The following is a 16,099-nucleotide window of genomic DNA, read 5'->3' as shown; positions in this document are numbered from 1 at the left end:
AAACTCCTCCGGCATTTTGAAGAGCTTGAGGAGGATCTGCAGAGATAACATGTCCTATCCCAACTGAGGGATCGCGTGTGTGTGTGTGTGTGTGTGTGTGTGTGTGTGTGTGTGTGTGTGTGGGCGCGCACGCGCGGGTTGGGGTTGGGTGGTGAGTGAGGGTGGTAGGGGGAGTTGGGGTTGGGTTGCTTGGGGGAGGGGTGAGGTGCGTGGGGGAGGGGTGAGAGTGAGGGTATGTTATGGGGTGAGGGTGGGTGTGTAGGGAAGGGTGAGGTGTGTGGGGTTGTGTAGGGTGGGGGCGGACAAACTAAGACCTTACCTGAAGATGCCTTCAACCTGTGCGCCACCCAGTCCCAATACTTTGTTGGAGAGATGGGTCTGAACCCAGGGCAACCTCCTCTCTGGGTAGCGTTCACGTTGTCTTTCCATTATTTCCTCCAACGAACTGCCAAACATGGAAGGTGTCAGGATGGCGTTTTTTGCGTGATGGATTTCCTCGATGGTTGGCTTGCGGAGCCCCTGACGACAAAGAAGAACTCAGTTCAGCCCAGCTGGGATTCAACTCTGCAAATCGATGGTACATTTCTCCCTCCCTCCCTGCTTCTTTGCCTCAGTAATGACTCTAGCCCTTCAGTGTCTCATTCCCACTCCATCAGCCCAGTGTTGTAGGAGGGCAAGGGAAGTGGTCAGAATGTGGAACCTGCCACCTCACAGAGCAGCTGAGGCATAGATGCTCTGAGGAGCAGAGTAGGTAAGGAAATTAGGGAGAAAAGAACAGAAGAATAAGCAGAGAGGGTGAAAATGAAGAAGGTGTGGGAGGAGGTTCTGGTGGAGAAGCCCTACAGTGCAAAAGGCGGCCATTCAGCCCATTGAGTCTGCACCGACAACAATCCCACCCAGGCCCCATCCACATATTTACCCTAGCTAGTCCCCCTGATACAAAGGGGCAATTTAGCATGGCCAATCAACCTAACCCACATATCTTTGGGCTGTGGGAGGAAACTGGAGCACCCGGAGGAAACCCATGCAGACACGGGGAGAATGGGCAAACTCCACACAGACAGTGACCCAAGCCGGGAATTGAACCCGCGTCCCTGGAGCTGTGAGGCAGCAGTGCTAACTCACTGCGCCATCGTGCCACCCATGGCATTAAGACCAGCTTGTGTAACTCTGTGTGACTGTTCCTTTTCTTCTGTGCTTGCCCCTTCATGTTCGGGTCTGGATTGCAAATTTACTGCCAATAGAAAATCAAAACTTCAAAATGATCAAATAATTCTACAGCAAAGAATGTGAGCTGCTGATTGTTGTCTACTTGCTAAAAAGAATACAGTAACTACACCGTGCTGTAGACCGGAGGTTTGAATATACTGTGTCACATTTAGAATTACAATGTTAGACAACAGGAACAGGCCAGTTTGGCTCATGCAGTTTGTACTGCTGTTCTTTTCTCCACAAGATGCTTACTCCAATGGCATAGCTTCCTCATACAATTTAAACATCCCTCGTTTTTCCACCTACTGTGTTGAATTCTCGTCCAAGAGTGGGCAGCACGATGGCACGGTGGTTAGCACTGCTGCCTCACAGTGCCTGGGACCCAACTCTGATTCCCGGCTTGGGTCACTGTCTGTGCTGAGTCTGCACATTCTCCCCGTATCTGCATGGGTTTCCTCCCACAGTCCGAAAGACTTGCTGGTTAGGGTGCATTGACTATGCTAAATTCTCCCTCAGTGTACCCAAACAGGCGCCAGAGTGTGGCGATTAGGGGATTTTCATGTGACTCTAACAAATAAACTTAAAATTAATAATCACCCCATTTCAACAAAACAGTGGGACAGAGATTTCTGCAACCTTGGTGTCATTTATATCTTCTAACCTCGCCTTCAACTCTTACTATGAGTGTGTCCTCTTGTTACCAACATTTTAATGTTATCTTGAAGACTGGCATTGCAAAAGCAGGCAGAGCCCTGTGCTATCTTCCGTGAGTCGCTACTTAAATTCTAACCACTCAGAACACAGGCATCACCTGAGCTGTACACAGTGTACAAGAGAGGAGGTGCACAGGGCAACACAGTGGTTAGCACTGTAGCTTCACAGCGCCAGGGATCCAAGTTCAATCCCCTGCTTGGGTCACTGTGCGGAACCTGCACATTCTCCCCCTATCTGCGTGGGTTTCTTCCGAGCGCTCCGGTTTCCTCCCACAGTCCGAAACTCATGCTGGTGAGGTGCAGTGGCCGTGCTAAATTCTCCCTCAGCGTACCCAAGCACAGTGTACAGGAGGGGAGAGGCACAGGGTGGCACAGTGGTTAGCAGTGCTGCCTCACAGCGCCAGGAACCAGCTCGGGTCACTGTCTGCGTGGAGTTTGAACATTTTCCCCTGTGTCTGCATGGGTTTCCTCCGGGTGCTCCGGTTTCCTCCCACACTCCAAAGATGTGCGGGTTGGCCCTGCTAAATTGCCCTTAGTGTCAGACGAGGGTGGAATTGTGGTTTGCGCTGGCTTGAAGGCCGAATGGCCTCCTTCCACACTGTAGGGATTCTACACAGAGAATAAGCAGAGATAGGATTAAACAGGCCTCGAAGTTGGAGGGGGGGGACAGGTGTCAGGAATATATAAGAAAAGCATTCAGCTGCCGACCTTCTTTCCTCCTGTCACAGCAACTTTCTGAAGCTTGCGGTAGCAGTATTTGGCGTACGTGCTGATGAGGAGCTCTGGAGGAATGCAAAGAAATAAACAGTCAGTCGAGCAGATGCACCACGTTCGCGCGATGGAATATCCTACACACACTGCCTACAGTCTGCCGTTACAGACTCTCAGCAACACACAGCGGGTCCTGGTGTTTCTATATTGATTTACACTCTACGACAAGCATATGCTGCACCCAAACTAATACGAAGGGACTACCTTCACAATAACTTCATCGCAGTGTTAATGGAAGCCTTGCGGCTAATAAATAAACTTTTTTTTTAAAACTTCACCCACTTCTGTGGTTCCCAAGTGTGAGTTTCAAAGGGACAGAAAGCAGACTGGCAGCATAAAGATGCCAATGAAAGGGCAGCGCAGACCTTTAAAATAAATAAGATTAGCGCTAATGTAGTACTTTTCACGGCCCTGGACTTCTCAAAGCGCTTCTCAACCAATGATGGAGCACTGTTGAAGTGGAGTCGCTGTTTTAAATGCAGCAGCCAATTTTACACACAACAAGCAGACAGTAACCAGATACTGTTCCAGTGATGTTGACTGAAGCATAAATATTAACCAGAGAACTGGGGATAATTCCCCTCTTTGAAATCGTGCCATCAGATCTTCCAACACCCACCACAGACGGCAGACGTTACCCCCCCGATTCATGTCTCATCTGAAAAAGACAGGACCTCTGACAGTGCAGCACTCCCTCAGTGCTGGGCCTGGGCACTGGCCTTGACTTTTTTCGTTGTGTGCTCAAGGGAGTGCGACCTGAATCGGGGACCTTGTGACTCAGAGGCGCGAGAGCTCCCAGCTGATCCACAGTTGCCCTCTGAAGCTCCACGATCTGGGAGCCTTTAGAAAGAGTGCTTTAAAAGGAGCGAACGCATGACTTCTTCTTGGTCCCTTTCCAATCAAACTTCTGAGGAAAATAATTGAAATTCAGTTTACAAGGCAAGCACCAAACTTGGTAACTCCACCCAGCCAGATCTGCTATAGAGTGGCCTGTACTGGTTTAAAGTTAGAGAAATGTTAAAAAAAATCCCTGGACTAAGGTCTTGATCAATTGCTCCTATTTAAATGCTTACATTGTACTCAACTTCTATTAAAAGCTTCCTATTAGGCCAAGCACGAGAAAGGCTTGTAAAACATTTCACTACCTTGTAAAATTGTTAAAAAATACACAGACTTGCTGCTAATTTTTGGCAGTTTCTAATCAGAAGGAAACAAAGGAACACAGACATTAACACTTCACTCAGCAACACGGCCAAACCTACCTTCCTCCTCCTCAATATTCTGTTTTCTCTTCTTTCTTGATTTTGAAAACTTCTTGTTTTTCATTTCAACTAGTTCCTTGATACGCTGGGTTACTGGGGTTTAGAGAACAAAAGTTAAGAAGTGCAACTAAATCACAGAATTCCTCCAGTGCAGAAGGAGGCCATTCGGCCCATCGTGTCTGTACTGACAACAATCCCAACCAGGCCCTGTCCCCATAACCCCACACATTCATCCTGCAAATCCTCCACAGACACTATACGGCAATTCAGCATGGCCAATCCGCCTAACCCGCACATCTTTGGACTGCGGGAGGAAACCGGGGCACCCGGAGGAAACCCACGCAGACACGGGGAGAATATGCAAACTCCACACAGACAGTGACCCAAGTTGGGAATTGAATCCGGGTTCTTGGCGCTGTGAGGCAGCAGTGCTAACCACTGCGCCAGCATGCCGCAGTGTGAGTCATAAAGCCAATGAACTAAAGGGCAGAAAGATCACTCAAAAGTATGACAAAACTATTGCAGTTTTTTTTAAACAGGACGGTAAGAGACACTTTGAAATTATATGAGTGTGCAGTAGGCCACATACTGAGCAGCATTCTCCATCAGCTGCATGAGGAATGAGGAGAAGATGACAAACCAGGGCTGTATTTCTTGGAATTTAGAAGATTAGGGATGATTTGATAAAATGTTGAGTTATTAAAGGCAATAGATAGGTTGATAGCTGGTTATACTATCCAGTATCATAGAATCCCAACAGTGCAGGAGAGGCCATTCGGCCCAACAAGTCAGCACCAACTCTCCGGCAGAGTATCTTATCCAGCCTCGCTCCCTTGCCCTATCCCTGTAAACCCACACACTTTCCATGGCTAATCCCTCTAACCCACATACCTTCAATCACTAAGGGGCAATTTAGCACAGCCAATCCACCTAAACTGCGCATCTTTGGAGTGTGGGAGGAAACCGGAGCATCCGGAGGAAACCCATGCAGACAGTGACCCAAGCCAGGATTCGATCACAGGTCCCTGGCGCTACGAGGGTTAGCACTGCTGCCTCACGGCGCCAGATACCCGAGTTCGATTCTGACCTTGGGTGTGGAGTTTGTACATTCTCCATTCTCCACACAGACACCCAAGGTCGGAATCGAACTCAGGTATCTGGCGCTGTGAGGCAGCAGTGCTAACCCCTGTGCTGCTACAGTGTAGTGCTGGGGAACATAGTCTAAAGATTGAAGTCAGGCCTTTCAGGAATGAAATTCAAAAACTTTCGACATTCAAAAGGTAACGGGGATTTGGAGTTCTCTTTTCATGAACAGTGATTGATGCTGGGCCAATAAAAGGTATTAAAGAATCTGAGGTGAGGCAATGGGATTAGGTTATGGATCAGCCATAATCTCACCGATTGACAGAACAAGCTCAAGAGGCTGACTGACTTACTCTCATAGGTCCATACGACATGGAAGCAGAATTAGGCCACTCGGCCCATCGAGTCTGCTTTGCCATTCAATCATGGCTGATTCTTTTTCTCATCCCCATTCTCCTGCCTTTTCCCCGTAATGCCTGACGCCCTTATTAATCAAGAACCTATCTATATAACCGCAGATGGGACAGGCTGTTCTGCTCTGCAGGAGCCAGGAGATTTGCTCTTCTGCCTACCTCCACCACCCAATTCTTGGCTCTATTAGAAGTACCTAGGGCCATGGAACCTGGTCAGTGGATAGTATTAAAATACAGATCACCCTTGGTCTAACTGAATGAAGAGAACAGACGCGAGGGACTGAATAGTCTTCTCCTGTTCACAAGACACTATTCAACACCCTCCCCAGAACTGGAGCTGAACCTACCTGTGTTCATTTTGTCCCCTTTGAAGGCACGACAAGTAGTGAGGCAATGCCAGACAGGCAACACGCTCTCAAACCAAAGCCAAACATCAGACCGCAACTAGCTTAGTAGATAGTATGAAAACGGGAAGTCACACTCTGCTCACATTTTCCTTCCTTCTGGAGAAAGCTCAACCCTTGTCTGTAGCAGCAACTGGTGTGTGATCGTGGCAACTTGCATATGCTGTGCCACCAAATTAACGGGCGACACAGTGGCACAGTGGTTAGCACTGCTGCCTCATAGCGCCAGGGACCTGGGTTCAAATCCCGGCTTGGGTCACTGTCCGTGTGGAGTCTGCATGTTCTCCTCGTGTCCGCATGGGTTTCCTCCGGGTGCTCTGGTTTCCTCCCACAATCCAAAGGCATGCTGGTTAGGTGCACTGGCCATGCTAAATTCTCCCTCAGTGTACCCAAACAGGCGCCGGAGTGTGGCGATTGGGGATTTTCACGTAACTTCATTACAGTGTTAATGTAAGCCTACTTGTGATTAATAAATAAACTTTACTTTGGTTCTAAACAGATGCTGAGAACAATGTCAACTTTTAGTCTGGAGAGCAGCAGGGTATGGATTTTTACAATGCATCTGGGGACATTTCGTAACAAAATTAATGGACGTGCATTCATGTAGCACCTTTCCCAACCTCAAGCCCATCACTGACTCTGTCTACAGCTCTCACTGCCTCGGAAAAGCAGCCAGCATAATTAAGGACCCCTCGCACCCTGGTCATTGTCTCTTCCACCTTCTTCTGTCAGGAAAAAGATACAAAAGTCTGAGATCACGTATCAACTGGCTCAAGAACAGCTTCTTCACTGCTGCCATTAGATTTTTGACTGGACTTACCATGTATTAACATTATCTTTCTCTACACCCTCTCCTTTCCTTCTCTATGTATGGTATGCTTTGTCTGTATAGCACGCAAGAAACAATACTTTTCACAGTATACTAATAATGTGACTATAATAAATAAAATCAAAAAGGATAATCCACAGCATTTTAAGCTCATTAAACACTCAGAAATGTAGTCGCTGTTGTAATGCAGGAAACTTGGCAGCCAATTTGTGCATAGCAAGCTCCCACAAATAATAACAATGACCAAATAAAAATTTGCAACACTGAGAGATACGTATTGGCCAGGACACTGTGGAGAACTCCCTTATTCCTCTTTTTAACAGTCCCTTGGAGTCTTTTGTGCCCCCCTGAGATAGAACTCAGTTTAACATGCTAGCTGAAAAAATGGCATCTCTGACAGTGCAGCACCAGCGGTGCCCTGCGATTACGCAGAGGCAGAGCAATACTCCCTGGTTTCCATTCAGTCTCCTGGTCTGGGTTGAGTTAATGAATCTTCGTTGCGATGGTGGCGAGTGGGGCAGCTGTAAATGGCCTCAGGATTTGTACCTGGGCCTGGTGGGGAGAGGTGAGTGGGGGAGCTGCGGAGACCTAAATGATACTCAGTAAATCATGCCATTTGTGCTAGAAGTTTTCCAGCTCTCCAGAACCGCACCCTGAGAGTAGTCAATGCTTCAGAGAGAGAAGCTGAGAACGGGATAGGAGGGGAGAGAACAGACCTGAAACACAGGTTCAATATTCAAACATTATCCTTTTAGATCTTAAGCTCCAGACCATGGGACCATGAATGCCAAATATTACATTTATGAACCCTACGTTTATAGAGTCAGAGGTTTGTAGCATGGAAACAGGCCCTTCGGCCCAACTTGTCCATTCTGCCCTTTTTTTAAACCCCTAAGCAAGTTCTGCTTGCCCACATTGGACTCATATTCCTCCATCGTCATCTTAGCCATGTAACTGTCGAAATGCTTTTTGAAAGACAAAATTGTACCTGCCTCTACTGCTATCTCTGGCAGCTTGTTCCAGACATTCAGCACACTGTGTGAAAAAATTGCCCCTTTTGTATCTCTCCTCTCTGACCTTAAACCTACACCCTCTGGTTTTAGACTCCCCTACCTTTGGGAAAAGATATGGCCCATCTAGCTGATCTATGCCCCTTGTTATTTTATCAACCTCTATAAGATCATCCCTCAGCCTCCTACACTCCAGAGAAAAAAGTCTCAGTCCATCCAGCCTCTCCTTATAACTCAAACCATCAAATTTGAAGCAAAGAGCTGCAGGAGTATCAGTCAATGCATAATTTCACAAAAAAAAACCAAACTGCAAGAATATAAACTCACGTACTTTTCATATCATGAGCAGGGTCAGTGTGCCGATAGATATACCCTTCCAAGTAAGACTGGAATTTGGGTGATGGGGAAAAGAAGGCTAAACAGACAGCCATAAGTTCCCAGCCGTAAGCTAGGCTTTGGTAGCATAGATTGTCCGTGGTCTGTCTGCAGAGTTGGATGTAAAGCTCATCCCGGATTCCCTGCATTGTCCAGCACTTGGTGACTATCACCAGGGCGATAGGGACCCTCTCCATCCGTGTTTGCCGGTCTCCCATGTACATCTGCACCAGCTTGAAGAGCTCGCAGGCATCTTTCTTGATGATTCGATCATTGGTGACCAACATGGGCTTCTTGATGGAGCCTCCGACCCAGGACAGCATGTTAGCGATGGACAGCCTGCGCCTGAAGATCCCGCGGGTGTGCATGTTCAGGTGTTTGGCCGCCCAGTCTTCCATGCTCTTCTCCGGCAGGGGTTTGCGGAGTGTGGTATACGGAAAATGATAACCAACATTGCAGGTCTGCCCTCTCGAGTCAAGCTGAGGGCTGCTGCCCATGTTCGGAGCCTGAGGAGGGGGTTGAGGGAGAAAAGGAAAACATTGTAAGAATTTTTTTTTGTGGAATCAATAAGGTTAAACATCTGCTGCATGAACCAACCACATCACTAAAAAATCCAGGCCTTAATTATCTGAGCCGGAATTATTTCATCGCCCCAACTAATTGGGAATTAGGGACAGGTCATTTGGCCTCTTGAACTTGTTCTGCTAGACAGCTAGATCACACCGATCTACACCTCAACTTCACTTACACACCTTGGCTCCGGATGCGTTCACACTCATTCTTGAAAGCTTCAACTGTGTCTCTTGTTTTTACTTGTTCATGGGATGTGGGCATCGCTGGCTGTGCCAGCATTTATTGCCCATCCTTGAAGGCATTTGAGAGTCAACCACATTGCTGGAGTCATGTGTAGGCCAGGCCAAGTAAGGATGGCAGACTTCCCTCCCTAAAGGATATCAGTAAACCAGATGGGTTTTTCCAACAATCGACAATGGGTTCATGGCCATCTGCGGATACTTAATTCCAGATTTTTTTTAAAAATCAAATTCAAATTTCATCAGCTGCCATGGTGGGATTTGAACCCAGATTCCCAGTGTAATCCTTTCTTGCTTATTCCCTGTATCCTCAACTATTCTGAATACAGCCATCAAATTCCCTTTTCCAGCACGGTGGCAGGGACCCGGGTTCAATTCCCGGCTTGGGTCACTGTCTGTGCTGAGTCTGTACCTTCTCCCTGTATCTGCGTGGGTTTCCTCTGGGTGCTCCGGTTTCCTCCCACAGTCCAAAGATGCGCAGGTTAGGTGCATTGGTCATGCTAAATTCTCCAGGACAGGCGCCGGAGTGTCTGGGGAATTTTCACAGTAACTTCATTGCAGTCAGGGAATCATAGAATCCTACAGTGCAGAAAGCCACCATTCGGCCCACTGAGCCTGCACCGACCACAATCCCACCCAGGCCCTATCCCCATAACCCCGTGCATTTATCCTGCTAATCCCCCTGACACTAATGGGCAATTTCGCATGGCCAATCAACCTAACCCACACAATTTTCAGAGTGTGGGAGGAAACCGGAGCACCTGGAGGAAACCCATGCAGACGCAGAGAGAACATGCAAACTCCACAAAGATCAAGTATGAGGCAGCAGTGCTAACCACTGTGCAGTGTTAATGTAAGCCTACTTGTGACACTAATAAATGCAACATTAAACTTTAAAAGATGAGCGCATTTTGTACTGTTTGCAACAGAGAAATACACATTCTAGCCACCCACTGTGCAAAGATATTTTTTTCCTACAACTTTCCCCGTGAATCTTCCTGCCATGAGTGAACTTTCTCTCTCTGGTGCTTCCCTGAAGAGATATGAAATCAGTGACTATGGTCAAAGGCATCCTAATTGGCAGACCACAAACGGTGCACGGCAAAGAACTTTAAACTGTATTTGCTTTTTAGTTCCTGCTGTGACTTTCATCGTAATTCTGACAAGGCTTGAGAGCATTTGTTTTTAAATGCACATTATCCTTCAGAATTTAACATCATTGATATCCCTTCCCTCTCTAAACATTGGAGTTTTCAATTGCCAGTTGATAGATCTGGTTCCCGTGCCATGCTAACTGACCCATCGGTAGGCATCAGGAACGCTCTGCATCCATTGGGGAGAGCTAGTTGGGATCAAGACCACATATGGTAGCTCCCTGCGAGGTTCAGCTGGTTAACTGACCTTTACACGCCTGAAAGCTCTACAGCTTTTGATTCTCCGCCTGTGCTGATTGATTTAATCTCAGATGGGGGTCCTTACAAGTGGTCTCAACATCCCTTGGCTAGAGTAAAGTGGGGGAGGGGGGAGAATTAGAATATTAAAAAAAACAGGCACTGCTCCTGCTCATGATTCCCCTTCACAATGATTCCCCTTTGGATGTACAAGTAAAGACCAAACTCGGCTACAAGTAACTCTTCAATCAAGCTGCCCGCTGCCATAACTCAACACTTAAGATTAAAGCGTTAGGAAATGGTTTCTTCCTTGAGGTACGGTACTCCACTGCTAGGAACTATACTGCAGAAAGCGCCAGGCTGGACGCAGCAAAAAATACCGTTGTTCGAGCAACGTAGATTAGCCACAGTTAAATCAAGTCAGGATGTTAAATCATTACACAGGATTACAACTGTCAGCAAATGGCATACAAACAGGCCATTCAGCCCAGCTAGTCCATGTCTTGCTCCACTACAGCCTTCTGCATCTTTTCTCATCTGAATCATTGTAACCAGTTATTCGCTTCTCCCTCGCATTTGAATTTTTTAAATTCATTCGTGGGACATGGGCATCGCGGATTGGCCAGCATTTATTGCCCATCCCTAGTTGCCCTTGGAGAGCAGTTGAGAGTCAACCACATTGCTGTAGCTCTGGAGTTACATGTAAGCCAGACCGGCTAAGGACAGGCAGATTTCCTTCCCTAAAGGACATTAGTGAACCAGATAGGTTTTTCCGACAATCGACAATGATTTCGTGGCCATCATTAAATTCTTAATTCCAGGTTTTTTTTTTAGAATGGAATTAAAATTCCGCCCCCTGCCATGGCGGGATTCGAACCCAGGTCCCTGACATTAGCTGAGTTATGCACCTATACTATTCGGTAAATCACTCTCTGTGGTAATGAGTTCCAAATTCTCACCACTCTTCAATTCAGAAGAAATTTCTTTATCAAATTTCACGCATTGATGTGATTGAGCACAACCTCAGGCTAAAGAGACGATCCTTTAAAACAGAGATGAGGAGGAATTTCTTCAGCCAGAAAGTGGTGAATCTGTGGAACTCTTTAAAGTTCTTAATTAATAAGGGGATCAGGAGTTACGGGGAAAAGGCAGGAGAATGGGGATGAGAAAAAAATCAGCCATGATTGAATGGTGGAACAGACTCGATGGGCCAAGTGGCCTAATGGTCTTATGTCCTCCGGTCACACTCTTTCCCACAAAGGGAAACATTCTCTCTGTATCCACTCTATCAAAACCTTTCAGAACTTTAAAGACTTTTATTAGTTCATCTTTCTTTTTCAAGAGAGACAGGAGACCCAGTTCATCAATCCTTTCCTGATACATATACAGATTTAGCACAACCTATTTTTCAATTCTATCGCTCTAGAAATAAAGCCCAGTTCCTGAGTTTGCTTTTTCCATGGTCTTACTAATCTGTGGCACAACTTTCAGTAATTGATGTACTTGTACTCAAGATATCCTGTTGCTCCTCTACATTACCCAGCCTTGCAGATTCCAATAATAAGTGACCTCTTATTCTTCCTACCTAAACGTACAAGCTTACATTAGTCTGGGTTGAACTTCAACTGGTAATTTGCCCATTCTGCCAATGACTTGAGATACAAAAGGGGAAATCAGGCATCATTGAGATGCTCGAAAACTGCACACGGGCAATTTATGACGTTGAGTCATCGAGGTTTACAGCATGGAGCAGGCCCTTCGGCCCAACTTGCCCATGTCACCCAGCCTTTGCCACTGAACTAGTCCCAATTGCCCACATTTGAACCATATCCCTCTATACCCATCTTACCCATGTAACTGTCTAAATGCTTTTTAAAAGACAAAATTGTACTCGCATCTACTACTACCTCTGGCAGCTTGTTCCAGACACTCACCACCCTCTATGTGAAAAAATTGCCCCACTGGATACTTTTGTATCTCTCCCCTCTCACCATAAACCTGTGCTCTCTAGTTTTAGACTCCCCTACTTTTGGGAAAAGATGATGACTGTCCAGATTATCTATGCCCCTCATTATTTTATAGACCTCTATAAGATTACCCGGCAGCACGGTGGTGAGCACTACTGCCTCAGAGACCCAGATTCGATTTCTGTTTGGGTCACTATCTGTGCGGAGTTTGCAAATTCTCCCTGTGTCTGTGTAGGTTTCTTCTGGGTGCTCCGATTTCCTCCCACAGTCTCAAAGATGTGCTGGTTAGGTGCATTGAACCAAAGTGCGGCGACCAGGGGAATTTCACAGTAACTCCATTGCAGTGTTAATCTAAGCCTTACTTGTGACTAATAAATAAACTTTAACTTTACTCCTAAGCCTCCTGTACTCCACAGAAGAAAGTCCCAATCTATCCAGCCTCTCCTTACAATTCAAACCATCAAGTCCTGGTAGCATCCTGGTGAATCTTTTCTGCGCTCTTTCTTGTTTAATAATATCCCTTCCACAATAGGGTGATCTGAACTGTACGCATTGGATTCACAACTTCAGAAGCTGTGCAGATATTCACAATAATGCAGCAGGGCATAACGAACAATGATCAACATTTTAGCTTTGGGTTTTAATCAAGAAATTGATTGGAATGAACTGAGACCACACAAATACGAATGGTGAAACTAGGAGCGAGGTGCAAGCACTTACAAACATGGCCAAGTGTCTCCATCTGAGAGTTGCATTAAATTTTGATAAATGAATTGAAAGCGCACAACTGTCATTATCTTCTAATGGTCCTGCTGTCCTTCACTCATTCAAAGCAGAGAACTCATGCACAGATGGTGGTTGTGCAAAGATCATTTAGGGAGTCTGAGTAGCCATGGCAACATACACTTGGACATGCACGTTGCAGTCTGGAGCAGCGATGGGCTGCGATGGTCGAGGCTCCAACTTGTTTTCCATCACGTGGCTGACCAGGAATCTCTCCCTCTCTTGTGTGCTGAGGGATGCACCAAAGTTGGGGGCAGCCACTACAGGGATGCAAAGGAAACAGGGCGCTGTCCAAGGTCTTTCAGCCACAGTACACCGAGGAGCTGGAAACTGTGCTGAACCCCTTGGGTACAATGTTATCATCAAAAGTACAGAAACTGCATTGAGGAACTTCAGAGTGGAACACACTGCACAAAGAAATGTTGCAATCTAATGCACTCTCTCTTATCTTCATTTTGAAATGCTTTACCCTCAGGCTGTGTCCCTGACATGGAACGCAGGTTGTAAATATCAAAAGTATTGCAACTGAGTTTATTTATTACTGTTACAAGTAGCCTTACATTAACACTGCAATGAAGTTACTGTGAAAATCCCCTAGTCACCACATTCCGGTGCCTGTTCGGGAACACTGAGGGAGAATTTAGCAAAGCCAATCCACCTAACCAGCACATCCTTCAGACTGTGGGAGACAACTGGGAGACCTGGGGGAAACCCACGCAGACAGGGGGAGAACATGCAGACTCCGCACAAGCCGGGAATTGAACCCAGGTCCCTAGTGCTGTGAGGCAATAGTGCTAACCCCTGTGTCATCCAATTATATTGAGGCATCTTCAGAGTGGAACATGGTATTTGGAGGCAAGTTGAATTTTACTGCACTCTGAAGATTGAATTTGTAACATACTTCCACAAATGTTATGAATGAACTTTATTTTTAGAAAAAAAGAGGCTGTCCCACTCTCATCTCCTGCCATTGGCGTGTTGGAAGGATGTGCAGGTTGATACTCTTAAGTTATTTGGGTAGAACTTTCCTAAGTCATCAAGACCTGAGGAACCCAGAACTTTTGGCATAAAGGCAGCGATGCTACCCACTGTAGCATTAAAGCAGATTGGTGCATTCAATCTGCGAGTACAGGTTTACAGCAAAAATAATGTAAACGCTGGAAGTTTGAAATGAAAACAGAAAATGCGGGAAACACTCACCAGGTCAGGCAGCATCTGTGGTGAAGGAAGGGAGATGACGTCTCTGACAATCGTCAAAGACTAATGAGAGGTCATGAACCTGAAATACTATTGGTTTTACTCTCCCCCTTGATGCTGCTTGACCTGATGATTATTTCCAGCATTTCCTGTTTTTTATTACAGGTTTCTGGTGTCAGGTGCCGTGCGCCCCAGGTTTTGATGTAGGAGCTCTACGTGGCGACTTCTAAAGCAATGGCTATGCAATACGTAGCAATTTGCATTCGAGGCATTTAGTGAGTGTAGAACCTGTACATGTATGTGCAGTCTATTAACTTGCTGTATTTCACCACTGGGGTGTAATGAAACCATGCACATAGAGATGCAAGAAACGGTATGGTCTGCAATTAAACTGCTCTCAAGTGCAACTGCCACCCATTTTTTCCACTTTTCCACATCATGGGTTTGGAAGACAGCGTAGTTACCTGCTGGTTACCACAACACTGTTACTGGTGTCCCTATAAATGGGCCACATCACCGGTCACATGCCAAGAGATATGAGATCTCTATCATCAGTTAGGAAAGCAGCAACATCATGTAAACACCATCATGGCACAGTGGTTAGCATTGCTGCCTCACAGCTCCAGGGACCCAGATTCAATTCCAGGCTTGGGTCACTGTCTGTGGAGTCTGCATGTTCTCCTCACGTCTGCGTGGGTCTCCTCCTGTTCCGGTTTCCTCCCACATTCTGAAAGACATGCTGCTTAGGTGCATTGACCCCAACAGGCACCAGAGTGTGACGACTAGGGAAATTTCACAGTAACATCACTGCAATGTTATTGTAAGCCTTACTTGTGACTAATAAATAAACTTTAAGTTAAAGACATGCTGATTAAATGCATTGGCCATGCTAAATTCTCCCTCAGTGTACCTGAACAGGCGCCGGGGTGTAGCGACTGGGGGATTTTCACAGTAATCTCAATGCAGCGTGAATGCAAGCCTACTTGTGACAGTGATCGATAAATAAACTTTTAACTGTGCAAGTTGTATTAAACTCTGATTAGACCCTACTTATGCATTCGATTCTGGCAACCACAGCTAAGGAAGGATTTACTGTCCTTGGAGGTGATGCAGTACAGATTCACCAGAACGATACCAGTGCTAAAAGAGTTAAATTTACGAGGATGGGTTTCATAAACGTGGCTTGTATTTTCTGGAATGTGGAAGATTAAGGGATGATCCAGTCGAGGTGTTTAAGTCAATTAAAGGATTTGAAAGAGAAGCTATTTCTTCTGGTGAGGGGGGTGGTGGCGGGCATAGCTCGTTGCTGCTTGTATGTAGAACATTACTGGGGAAGAATGACTGCTGCGTTTGTCTATCCAATGGTCAAAAATAATTCGCTATATGAAAGGCACAAAAACGTTAAAGGGATGTGTAAACTTCAGTATTATAGACCGCTTTTAAAAAATATAAATACTACACAAAATAGAAAGCTAGGTCACGGCTCACATCTTGTTTCTTAACTGCATTCTGCTCCTTCTCATCAACTCTGCAGAGCTCAACTCCTAATTGGCACGCTGGGGCCATGCATCATCTCGAGGTTCCAATAAGTAGTTAGCTATAAGTAGTGCACTGAAGTAACTACATTGGTCAGGTCCCCAAGTCCCTGGCGAAAGGGCTTGAACCTAGAATTTGAACCTAGAATGAATCAAGATGTGTGTGCTACCAGCTAAGGCCTTAAGGAAGGAATTGCATTTTTATATAACACCTTTTATTACCTCATAGCATCTTCGAGAATTTTACAGCTAATTAAGTGATTTTGAAGCATAGTCGCTGGCGCAATGTAGGAAATGCAGTAGGCAGTTTGTACAAAGCAAGATCCCACAAAGAGCAAGTGT

General features: G+C 46.0%; 1 protein-coding gene across 2 annotated transcripts in view; it reads right to left on the bottom strand.

Annotated features, from left to right (window-relative positions):
* Positions 1–16,099, bottom strand: part of LOC145353819 (rho GTPase-activating protein 39-like) — a 185,089-nt gene that overhangs the window by 15,047 nt on the left and 153,943 nt on the right. For both annotated transcript variants that reach the window (XM_080204651.1, XM_080204652.1), the window contains 4 exons: positions 8,029–8,578; positions 3,959–4,051; positions 2,634–2,707; positions 320–519 (listed from right to left, as the gene is read on the bottom strand). In XM_080204651.1, coding sequence (XP_080060777.1) covers positions 320–519; positions 2,634–2,707; positions 3,959–4,051; positions 8,029–8,578 — 917 coding nt within the window. The remainder of the gene's footprint in view (positions 1–319; positions 520–2,633; positions 2,708–3,958; positions 4,052–8,028; positions 8,579–16,099) is intronic.

The sequence above is a fragment of the Carcharhinus amblyrhynchos genome, chromosome 16 (genome assembly GCF_965287045.1).
Source record: "Carcharhinus amblyrhynchos chromosome 16, sCarAmb.v2.hapA, whole genome shotgun sequence".
NCBI classification, from domain to species: domain Eukaryota; kingdom Metazoa; phylum Chordata; class Chondrichthyes; order Carcharhiniformes; family Carcharhinidae; genus Carcharhinus; species Carcharhinus amblyrhynchos.
This window is presented reverse-complemented; position numbering and strand designations above follow the sequence as displayed.